This window comes from Myotis yumanensis, unplaced genomic scaffold (assembly GCF_028538775.1).
Source record: "Myotis yumanensis isolate MYYU_CA2020_CCGP unplaced genomic scaffold, mMyoYum1.0.hap1 SCAF_5, whole genome shotgun sequence".
NCBI classification, from domain to species: domain Eukaryota; kingdom Metazoa; phylum Chordata; class Mammalia; order Chiroptera; family Vespertilionidae; genus Myotis; species Myotis yumanensis.
Window position 1 is genome coordinate 100,852,459 of NW_027223756.1, and position 12,228 is coordinate 100,864,686.

The 12,228-nt window shown below is 47.8% G+C and overlaps 1 protein-coding gene across 1 annotated transcript in view; it reads left to right on the forward strand.

Moving 5' to 3' along the window:
- The window catches only part of WNT3A (Wnt family member 3A), a 61,188-nt gene that overhangs the window by 12,845 nt on the left and 36,115 nt on the right, over positions 1 to 12,228 (forward strand). The window contains exon 2 of the mRNA XM_070416709.1: positions 3,227 to 3,468. Coding sequence (XP_070272810.1) covers positions 3,227 to 3,468 — 242 coding nt within the window. The remainder of the gene's footprint in view (positions 1 to 3,226; positions 3,469 to 12,228) is intronic.

Here is a 12,228-nt window from a genome sequence, read left to right on the forward strand (position 1 = left end):
CTCCTCTTGTCCACCCATCCCTGCCCTGTCCTGGAGCCAGGCCAGGCCCACTTCTCAGCCTGGAGGCCTTACCCTAACCAACTGATTGCTTCCGAGGGCAGAGACAGCTGACCTCAGTGCATCCTGCCATCTGTCCACTTGATCCTTGCTTATCCATCAGGAAGCCAAGTACCAGGTTGACACAGGGGTCTCGGAGGAATAGTGGAGACAGCCCATCCATGCAGGGCAAGGGTGTAGGAGAGCCAGGAGCAGGTTACAGGATGCTTCCAAGAGAAGACCAAACTGTAAAGTGAGAGCAGAGGGCTGGCCTTTCTTGGAAACTTTGGGGTCCTGGGACTATGAGGCAGTTGAGAGTCAGGCCTGGCCCAGTGCTCGGCATTCACTGGGGCTCACAACGAGTGAATGAATGAGCCAGCCCCGCCGTTGCACACCACACCAGGGAAACAGATTCAGATGGAGATGAGGGGAGGCCTGTGGTGTCTTGGCACGAAGTCATGGCTGGTCTTTGGCTTTCGAGCAAATAATGGGCAGGATGGGGAATGCTCTGGAATATCAGGGTGGAGACAAGCAAGGGACTAGAAGTCTGGTTTGGAAGTGCCAGACCACTCCCAGGTTCAGGGACACAGGGGCCGGCACCAATGGGAAGGAAGCTCAGCTTCATTAGGACATCTAACTGCAGGGTGGGTTGGCACTCTTGAAGAAGACAGGTTTGACCCCTGAGAAATGCACATGATCTGGAGGAAGGGAGAGTGCCCAGGAATGGTGGGAACACACAGGCTGTTGAGGGGTTTGGGCAGGAGGGCATGGGATGAGAGGATGTCATACATGTGAAACCCTGCATTCAGGACTTCCAAGGAGAAGTTGCCCTTTCTCCAGCCTCCATCTGCAGCTGGTGAAGTAAATAAGATGGAATTGTATACATGCTGCCTGCCGAGGGGCAAGGAGCAGGGGTCTGCAGGGGAGAGAGGGTGTTCTGTGTGGCAGTCTGGATGAGTGGGAGAAAGCTCTGTGCAGGAAACAGAGGGAGTGTGTAGGGAGGCTGGTGTGGCCGGAGTGCAGGGCCCATGGTGTGAGAGGAAGGAGCTGGAGAAATCCAGACCCTAGCAGGACTGGGCAATGAGGAAATGTTCTCTGAGCCAATCAGGTGGCAGGCACTCAGGAGCTCAAGGGCACAGGCTTTGTGCCTCAGGCAAGGAGAAGGCTTTGAAGATTTTGGAGACTGGAGTGGGAAACATGATAGGGTCCGATTCCTACTTCAGAGAGCAGGTTTGTTTCTGTCCTCGATTGCTCTCATCAGAGCTAGATGGAACTGAGTTACTTAGAGTAGGACTCACCAAATACAAGTATCATAATGTGGGTATGAGGGACACAGAAGCCTTGTCCCATCTTCTCGGGGCTCAGCCCTCCCAGGGGAGAGGAGGTACTGAATAAGAAGAAGCCCTAGGAGTTCTGGCTGAGGTGTTAATAAAGCTGCCATTTCCTCAGTCGCACCAAACAAGGAAGGAGAAACAGGCCTTCCCACCTGGAGCCCAGCTAGCAAGCTCCCAGATAAGCAAGGACCCAGGGGCTGCTCTGGACCTGGGCCTGGGACACCCTGCACCACACGGTCCAGAATAAGGAGGGACTGGGCTCCCTGAGGAGAAAGAGGACAGAGCATGCACAGCCCATGACCTGAGTGAGCATGGGTACCTCTATGCTAAGAGACAGCCAATCTTTGATGATGACGGTGCATTCAGAAGCCATGGTTGTTGGTCCCCTAGAATCTCCCACCCAGCAGTGCTCCTGGATCTGGAGCCTCCCCGACCAACCTGAAGATCTCCACAGCCCTTTCCCAGAGACCCTGCAGACCCTCAGTGATATCGGCAGCTGATGGAAGAGAAGATTGCACAGCCTGGCACCATTCACAAGCATGAAGGAGGTACTGAGATGCAGAGCTCTGCCTATGAGTGCCACCAACCACCGCAGAGATGAACACATCCATGAGCAGCAGGACCATAGGGCACCCGCTGCAGAGATGGGCATATCCACAGGTGGCGGGACAGTGGGCACCCACCACTGAAATGGATGCGTGCACAGATGGCAGGACCACAGGAACCACTGTGGAGATGGACATGTTCATGGCAGCAGGATGGTGGAGTACCCGCTATGGAAACGATAAGTCCACAGGTAGCAGGACTGTGTATCACCTGCCGGATTAAATAAACTCTCACTCCTCTTGCCAAGAGGACCTGGTCATTTTTTTAAACCAAGGTACAATTATGTACAGGAAAATTAAAATGATTCGATCAGTCCGACACACAAACACATGTGTAGTCAACTCCCCCATCAACACAGAGCACTCTGTCACCCTCGTCCCCTGTGGTCCAGTGGAACTCTCCACAGGCTCTGAAATGTCCCATAGGTAACCCTCCACCATGGTAGCCTTGGGCCACATGTGGCTGGGTGACTGAGAAACAAAGTTTTCTCTCTTTTTATGTCATTTTACGTCATTAAAAGTCAGGTGCCTGTGGGTAGAGGGGACCATTCTGCAGCCTGAGAAACCTTCTCTTTGCCCCAGTCAGGCCCGTCCCGCCACCCCCCCCCCCCCCCCCCCCGCCCCGGTGTGCATGTGGAAATCACCTCTCTGGTTTTTGTTGCCATCCATGTGTGGTCAGCTTTTGTCTTAGAGAAATGGAAATCAGGCATCTGTCAGACCTCTCTGCTGCTCTCACTCCTCTGTCTCCCAGCGGATTCCCCTGCAGAAGCTCTGTCTTGTATCAACACCTCCCTGCTGCACTCGCAGTGCTTCCTGTCTGCATGCACGCTCACAGCCCTGTGAATATTCTTGAGCACATCTTCCTTGGGACATACGTTTTTACTTCTGTGGGGCTGGCCCAGGGGTGGGGGGCGGCGGGGAGCTGTGGTTCAGCCACTGCTGTGCCCACCTTACCCTCAATCCTGCCCCAGACCAGCAGCCCCTCCTCTGGGCAGCAAGTGGCCTCCATCCCTCCTTGATTTACTCCCCACCACTCCACAGGCACATCTTGAGGTTTCGTGCTAAATCTCAGGCACGGGGTAAGGACAAGCTACCTCCAGGGTGGAAGCACATCTCACCCTGGAATGCACAAGTGCCCCAAAGAAAAGGACCTTCACACTCCCTCCGGGGCAGACCCAGCTTCTGCTCCTGTTTCAGAGGCTGCCAGGGCAGCTCTCCCACTCACCCGGCCTCTTTGCCCTTCTCCCCCAGGTCCCTGGCTGTTGGGCCTCAGTACTCGTCCCTGGGCACACAGCCCATCCTTTGTGCCAGCATCCCAGGCCTAGTACCCAAACAGCTGCGCTTCTGTCGGAACTACGTGGAGATCATGCCCAGCGTGGCAGAGGGCGTCAGGATCAGCATCGAGGAGTGCCAGCACCAGTTCCGCGGCCGCAGGTGGAACTGCACCACCATCAACAACAGCCTGGCCATCTTTGGCCCTGTGCTGGACAAAGGTATGCCTTCCAGGTGGAGGTGGCAGCCTGTTGGTGCAGCAGGCCCAAGCCAGCTGCCCTGCTCTGCCCTCGTGTCTCACCTGCCCCTGGTCATGGGAGCAGCACCTCCAACAGGTGGGCAGTGCTGCACACACCTAGTGATATTGGCATCTCTGATGTGGTTTCTTCCCGTGATCCCTGTCTCTGAGGGGGCTCCTGGAGCTCAGGAAGGACACAGGATCACACAGATTTCTCTGACTTCCCTTCCCCGAAAGGAAATTGCACTTAAGGCAGGTCTTAGAGAGAAAATACAATTAAAAGAAAAAAATTTTTTTTAAATTTAAAAAAAGACAGGAAGGGAGAGAAGTGGGGGCCAAGAGGCACACGAGGGAAGCTATGCAGGGCCCTGGGGGCCAGCGGTTATTGGGGAAGGAGAGGAGGATGAGGAGGGCTGCATGTTGGTTAACTTTTGGTGAAGAGCAAATTTTCTCAAAACGTCATGGTTTAAACCAGCGATTTTCAGCCAGTGTGCCACAATAATTTTTAAAACATGCATTACCTGACTATTTAGTTAGAGGCACTGACCTCTTTTTCCTTAGAATGTCAGATTTTAAAAAAAAAAATGACAACAGGGAACACAATAGCCATCCAGTGTAAATGAATCAAAATTATAACGATATATATATATATATATATATATATATATATATATATAATGTGCTGCAGAATTTTAGTAATTAGTTTATGTGTGTCATGAGATGAAAAAGGTTGAAAATCTCAGGTTTGGACAATGATGATGTGTCATACGTCCCAACAAATCAGAGTGCAGCACACCCAGATTGGTCTATGCCCCTCCGCCAGCCCCTGTTCTCTCTCACATCTGGCGATCAGTGGGCCTCTGCATGTGGCCTGGGCTCCATCACTATATGGGAGCTGGGCCACATGGGCAAGTGGGAAGGGAAGGAAGTGGAGAGTGGGAGAGAGGGACTCCTTTCATTCACTTAGCGGAATGTTTTCAAGATTTATCCGCACTGTAACATGTTACAGCACTTCATTCCTTTTATTACTGAACTAGAGGCCCGGTGCACAAAAATTTGTGCACTCGGGGGTCAGGGGGTGGGGGGGTCCCCCAGCCCGGCCTGTGCCCTCTCACGGTCTGGGACCCCTCAGGAGATAACGACCTGCTGGCTTAGGCCTGCTCCCGGGGGGCAGAGGGCAGGCCCAGTCCCTAAGTGCAGCCCCTGGTCAGGCTCAGAGCAGGGCTGATTGGGGAGTTGGGGAGCTGGCCCGTCATGCACAGAGCAGGGCGGATAGGGAGGTTGCGATGCCACCCTCAGTCACGCTCAGGGTAGGGCTGATTTGGGGGTTGGGGCACCGCCCCCTGTCACACTCAAGGCAGGGTTGATGGGGAGGTTGCGGCGCCACCCCGTCACGCACAGAGCAGGGCTGATCAGGGGGTTGGGCGCTGCCCCCTGTCACACACAGAGCAGGGTCCATCAGGGGGGTTGGGGCTCCGTACCCTGTCACACACAGAGCAGGGCGGATCAGGTTGGGGCGCTGCACCCTGTCACACTCAGGGCAGGGCCAATGGGGAGGTTATGGCTCTACCCTGTCACACACAGAGCAAGGCCCGTGGAGGGGGATTGGGGCGCCACCCTCTATCACCCACAGAGCAGGGCCGATCAGGGGGTTGGGGCGCCACCACTGTCACACTCGGGGCAGGGCTGATGGAGAGGTTATGGCTCTACCCTGTCACACACAGAGCAGGGCTGATCAGGGGGTTGGTGCGCCGCACCCTGTCAAACACAGAGCAGGGCTGATCAGGGGATTGGTGCGCCGCACCCTGTCAAACACAGAGTCTCAGGGCGATCGGGATTGTGGAGCTCTCCCCTATCAGGCACAGGGCAGGGCTGATCAGGGGGTTGGGGCGCCTTCCCCTGTCATGAACAGAGCAGGGTGGATAGGGAGGTTGTGGCCCCACCCCCTGTCACACACAGAGCCGCAGGGCAATCAGGGGGTTTGGGCGCTGCCCCCTGTCACGCTGATCCCGGTGCCGGGAGGCATATTACCCTTTTACTATATAGGATAGAGGCCTGGTGCACGGGTGGGGGCCGGCTGGTTTGCCCTGAAGGATGTCCTGGATCAGGGTGGGGGTCCCCACTGGGGTGCCTGGCCAGTCTGGGTGAGGGGCTGAGGGCTGTTTTCCCGAAGCGAGTGACTGAAGCTTCCAACCGCTCCTTATTTTCTTTTTTTTTCTTTTTTATTCTGGGCCAGCTTTAGCTCTGAGGCCTCGCCGCTGAAAACATCGATACAATGTTTCTAAAGCCCAGCTGACTGAAAGCCGGTTTCTGATGTTTTGTTTATCTTCTTATTTGCAACATAGTATATAGTTTCTTAGAGTTGCAACTGAGAGGCCGGAAAGTGAGGGGGGAACATTGGAGTCTGCAGCAAGCAAGCCTCATGTTCGCTTCTAGCTGCCTGGCTGCCGGCCGCCATCTTGGCTGACAGTTAATTTGCATAAGGATACACTGATTAGCCAATGGGAAGGGTAGCGGTCGTACGCCAATTACCATGTTTCTCTTTTATTAGTGTAGATAATATCCCACTATATGGATATACCACATCTTATTATCCATTCATCGTTGATGGACATTGGGTTTTTTCAACCCTTGGCCATTGTAAATAGTGCTGCTATGAACATTTTAGTACAACCGTTTTCAAAGCCTTTGGAGTGGATGAGTAGAATTGCTTGGTCTCAGGATAATTCTGTTTAAGTTTTTTTGTTGTTTCTTTTTTAAGAGTATTTTTTTAGTATTTCAAGAAAAAAGATTTTAATTATAATAATGTTACATGCAATAAACATTAATATTTCAAGAAAAAAGATTTTAAGTATAATAATGTTACATGCAATAAACATTAATATTTCAAGAACAATGATTTTAAATATAATAATACTAGAGGCCTGTGCACGAAATTCATGCACCAGTGGAGGGGGGGTCCCCTCAGCCCGGCCTGCACCCTCTCGCAATCCAGGACCCCTCAGGAGATGTCCGACTGCCGCTTCAAGCCTGATCCCGCAGGCAGTTGGACATCCCTCTCGCAATCCAGGACCACTGGCTTCTAACTGCCTCTGCCTGCCTGATCGCCCCTAACCACTCCCCTGCCTGCCTGCCTAATTGCCCCTAACTGCTCACCTGCCTACCTGATCGCCCCTAACCGCCTCTGCCTTGGCCCCCGCTGCTGCAGCTTTATCCGGAAGGTCGTCTGGAAGGACGTCCGAAATGACATCAGGAAGGCCATTTGGCTGTTCAGTCTAATTAGCATATTACGCTTTTATTATTACAGATTACATGCAATAAAAATTAATATTTCAAGAAAAAGATTTTAAATATAATAATATTACCAAAACTGTACTAACATACTATAATATCACAAAAGTTGTAGATAATATTAAAAACTGCAAATAACAGAATTATTTCTATTATAGTCTAAAATATTTTTTTCTCTGGCTCTATTTTTGTTCATCAGTTTATGTTGTTCATTTTATTCCACAAATGAGTGAGATCGTGAGATATTTATCTTTCTCCGACTGGTTTATTTCACTTAGCATAATTTCGCTTATTTTGCTTTAGGTCCATCCATGCTGTTGCAAATGGTAAGAGTTCTTTCTTTTTTACAAAGTAGTATTCCATTGTGTAGATGTGCCACAGTTTTTAATCCATTCATCTGCTGATGGGCACTTAGGTTGTTTCCAAATCTTAGCTATTGTAAATTGTGCTGCTATGAACATAGGAGTGCATATACCCTTTCTGATTGGTGTTTCTGATTTCTTGGGATATATTCCTAGAAGTGGGATTACTGGGTCAAATGGGAGTTCCATTTTTAACTTTTTGAGGAAGCTCCATACTGTTCCCCACAGTGGCTGCACCAGTCTGCATTCCCACCAGCAGTGCAATAGGGTTCCTTTTTCTCCACATCCTCACCAGCACTTGTCCTTTGTTGATTTGTTGATGACAGCTACTCTGACAGGTCTGAGATGGTACCTCATTGTCATTTTGATCTGCTTCTCTCCAATGATTAGTGACTTTGAGCATATTTTCATATGTCTCTTGGCCTTCTGTATGTCCTCTTTCAAAAAGTGTCTATTGAGGTCCTTTGCCCCTTTTTTGATTGGATTGTTTATCTTCCTTTTGTTAAGTTGTATGAGTTCCCTGTAAATTTTGCAGATTAAACGCTTATTGGAGATAACATTGGCAAATATGTTCTCTCATGCAGTGGGCTTTCTTGTTGTTCTGTTGATGGTTTCTTTTGCTGTGCAGAAGCTTTTTATTTTGATGTAGTCCCATTTGTTTATTTTCTCTTTAGTTTCCATTGCCTTAGAACAGTGGTTCTCAACCTTCCTAATGCCGCGACCCTTTAATACAGTTCCATATGCTGTGGTGACCCCCAATTTCATTGTTACAAATTGAACATAATTAAAGCATAGTGATTAATCACAAAAACAATATGTAATTATATATGTGTTTTCCAATGGTCTTAGGTGACACCTGTGAAAGGGTCATTCGATCCCCAAAGGGGTCACTACCCACAGGTTAAGAACCACTGCCTATGTCTGATATTTCGTTGCCTGTGGATTCCTTTAAGATTTTTATGGTTTCCCATTTTATGTTTAAGTCCTTTATCCATTTTGAGTTTATTTTTGTGTATGGTGTAAGTTGGTGATCTAGTTTCATTTTTTGCATGTATCTGTCCAATTTTCCCAACACCATTTATTGAAGAGACTGTCTTGACTCCATTGTATGTTCTTGCCTCCTTTGTCAAGTACTAATTGAGCATAATGGCTTAGGTCAATTTCTGGGTTCTCTGTTCTGTTCCATTGGTCTATATGTCTGTTCTTGTGCCAGTACAGGCAGTTTTGAGAAAAGTGGCTTTGTAATATAGCTTGATATCTGGTATTGTGATCCCTCCAATTTTGTTCTTCTTTCTCAAGATTGCAACAGCTATTTGGGATCTTTTTTTATTCCATATGAATTTTTGGAGAGTTTGTTGTAGGTCTGTGAAATATTCCGTTGGTATCTTAATGGGGATTGCATTGAATCTATAGATTGCTTTAGGTAGTATGGACATTTTAATGATGTTGATTCTACCAATCCATGAACACAGTATATTCTTCCATTTGTTTATGTCTTCCTCTATCTCTTTTTCCAACCTCCTGTAGTTTTCCAAGTACAGGTCTTTTACTTCCTTAGTTAAGTTTATTCCTAAGTATCTTAATTTTTTTTTTTTGCAAAAAAATGAGTTTATTATCTATACTAATAATAGCCTAGGGCTGTCATGACCTAAACGACCAGATGGATGACCGGTCACCAGGAAGTGAATGGAGCACCTCTTGGTCCCTCCCCCATGGCCCACAGGCTCCTATCACAGCAAGGCTGGTGGCAGGTCGGTGGGCGGGGTGAGGAGGACGCAGTGAGGTTGTTAGCCTCGGCCTGAGGCCGGGCTGGAAGCCTAACAACCTCCCAGCTGCTGCGGTGGCTGTGGATCAGGCCCAGAGAGAGGTCTGGAGAGAGAGGCAGGGCCTGATCAGCAGCCACTGTGGCTGCTGGCAAGGCCCGGAGAGAGAGAAAGGTAAGGCCTAATTCACAGCTGCCGTGGCCGCTGTGGATCAAGCCCAGAGATAGGCCCAGGGAGAGGGGCAGGTCTTGATCACAACCACTGCGGATCAGCCACTGCAGAGGCTGCGGATCAGGCCTAAGGATAGGCCCGGAGAGCTGGGGCCTTCTGGATTTCCCAGAAGAGCCAATGGCTGCCTAGGAGGCGGAGCTTTTTACACTGACTAATATAAAAACTGACCAATCGGAACCTAATCTGGGTGAACTGCGAAGGCAGAACCTAAGGTGGGGGCTGAGGAGGGGTTTTAAGGGCAACAGCTGTTTGGTGTAAGCTGTAAGAAAGCAGTTCATTTTTTTTTTTTAATATATGTTATTGATTTCTTACAGAGAGGAAGGGAGAGGGATAGAGAGTTAGAAACATCGATGAGAGAGAAACATCGATCAGCTGCCTCCTGCACACTCCCTACTGGGGATGTGCCTGCAACCAAGGTACATGCCCTTGACCAGAATCGAACCTGGGACCCTTGAGTCCACAGGCCGACGCTCTATCCATTGAGCCAAACTGGTTAGGGCAGTTCAATTTTTTAATAACCTGTTTGGCAGTATAGTGCATATGGCTGGCTATCAGTCCAGATATAGGGATTATGTATTTTTGTCTGCCAAGAGCATCTCCTCCTGCTGAAAAAAGGCTTCCCCCCAACCCCCATTTAAGCAATCCTATCCTATATAATCTATCTATACTAATAAAAGGGTAATATGCTAATTAGATTGGGTCAATCGGCCATCTTCCAGACGTCCAACTTCCTTCCGGACAAAGCCACGGTGGTGGGGGCCGAGGCAGAGGCAGTAGGGGTGATCAGGCTGGCAGGGGAGGGCAGTTGGAGGCGAGATCAGGCCAGCAGGGGAGGGCTGTTGGGGGTGACCAGGCCGGCAGGGGACCAGTTGGGGATGACCAGGCTGGTAGGTGGGGCAATTAGGGGCGACCAAGCTGGCAGGGGATAGCAGTTCAGGGCAATCAGCTGGCAGGGGAGGGCAGTTAGACATGATCAGGCAGACAGGGGAGAGCAGTTAGGGACGATCAGGCCATCAGGGGAGCAGTTAGGGGTGATCAGGCAGGCAGGCAGAGGTGGTTAGGGGCAATCAGGCAGGCAGACTGAGGCAGTTAGGGGCAATCAGGCAGGCAGGCAGAGTGGTTAGGAGCCAGCCGTCCCAGATTGCAAGAAGGATGTCTGACTGCCGGGTTAGGCCCGATCCATGTGAGATCCCACATGGATCGGGCCTAACCCGGCAGTCAGACATCTCCCAAGGGGTCACTGATTGGAAAGGGTGCAGGCTGGGCTGAGGGAAACCCCCTGTGTGTGAATTTCGTGCACTGGGCCTCTAGTTGCTATATAAAAAAGCCATAGATTTCTGAGTGTTAATTTTGTATCCTGCTACATTGCCAAATTCATTTATTAAGTCTAGCAGTTTTTGATGGAGTCTTTGGGGTTTTCTTTGTACAATATCATGTAATCTGCGAATGGTGACAGTTTTACTCCTTCTTTTCCAATTTGGATGCCTTTTATTTCTTCTTCTTGTCTGATCATTATGTCTAGCATTTCCAGTACTATGTTGAACAGGAGTGGTGAAAGTGGGCATCCCTGTCTTGTTCCTGTTCTTAGGGGAAATGGTTTTAGTTTTTGCCCATTGAGTATGATGTTGGCTGTAGGTTTGTCATATATGGCCTCCATCATGTTGAGATATGCTCCCTCTATTCCTACTTTGCTGAGAGTTTTTATCAAAAATGGGTGTTGGATTTTGTCAAATACTATTTCTGCATCTATCAATATGATCATGTTATTTTTGTCTTTCAACTTGTTTATGATGTATCACATTTACTGATTTGCAAATATTGTGCCAGCCTTGCATCCCTGGAATAAATCCCACTTGATCATGGTGTATGATTTTTTTAATATATTGCTGGATGCCATTTGCTAATATTTTGTTGAGAATTTTAGCATATATGTTCATCAGGGATATTGGCCTGTAATTCTTTCTTTGTAGTGCCTTTATCTGGTTTTGGAATTAGGATAATGCTGGGCTTATAAAAAGAGTTTGGAAGTGTTCCTTCCTCTTGGATTTTCTGAAATAGTTTGAGGAGTATAGGTATTAGTTCTTCTTTGAAAGTTTGATAAAACTCCCCTGTGAAGCCGTCTGGACCTGAGCTTTTGTTTGGTGAGAGTTTTTTTTATTACTGTTTCTATTTCATCAGTTGTTATTGGCTAATTCAGGTTTTCTTATTCTTTCTGATTCAGTTTTGGGAGTTTATATTTTTCTAGGAATTTGTCTATTTTATCCACATTGTCCAGCTTATTGGCATATAGTTGTTCATAGTATTTTCTTATAATCCTTTGTATTTCTGTGGTGTCAGTGGTTACTCCGCCACATTTGTTTCTGATTTTATTTATTTAGGTCCTCTCCCTTTGTTTCTTGATGAGTCTGGCTAATGGTTTATCAATTTTGTTTATCCTTTCAAAGAACCAGTTCTTGATTTCATTGATTTTTTTGTATTTTATTTTTTTTTAGTCTCTATGTCATTTATTAGTGCTCTCATCTTTATTATTTCCTTCCTTCTACTTACTCTGGACTTTTCTTGTTGTTCTCTTTCTAGTTCTTTAAGTTGTAGGGTTAAATAGTTTATTGTTGGTTTTTCTTGTTTTTTGAGGTATGCCTGTAATGCTATGAACTTCCCTCTCAGGACTGCTTTTGCTGTGTCCCAGAGATTTTAGGTTGTTGTGTGTTTATTTTCATTTATTTCCAGGAAGTTTTTGATTTATTTTTTGATCTCATTGGTAACCCATTCAATGTTTAATAAAATGCTTTTTAGCAACCATGTGTTTGAATGTTTTGGGTGTTTTTACTGTAGTTGATTTCTAGTTTCATTCCACTGTGATCTGAGAAAATTCTTGATATGATTTCAATCTTCTTGAACTTGTAGAGACTTGTTTTGTGTCCTAACATGTGGTCTATCTTTGTTAATGATCCATGTGCACTTGAGATGAATGCATATTCTACAGCTTCAGGGTGAAATGTTCTATAAATGTCAATTTAATCCATCTAATCCAGTGTGTCCTTTAGAGTCTCTGTTTCCTTGTTATGTTTTTGTCTGGAAGATCTGTCCAGTGAAGTC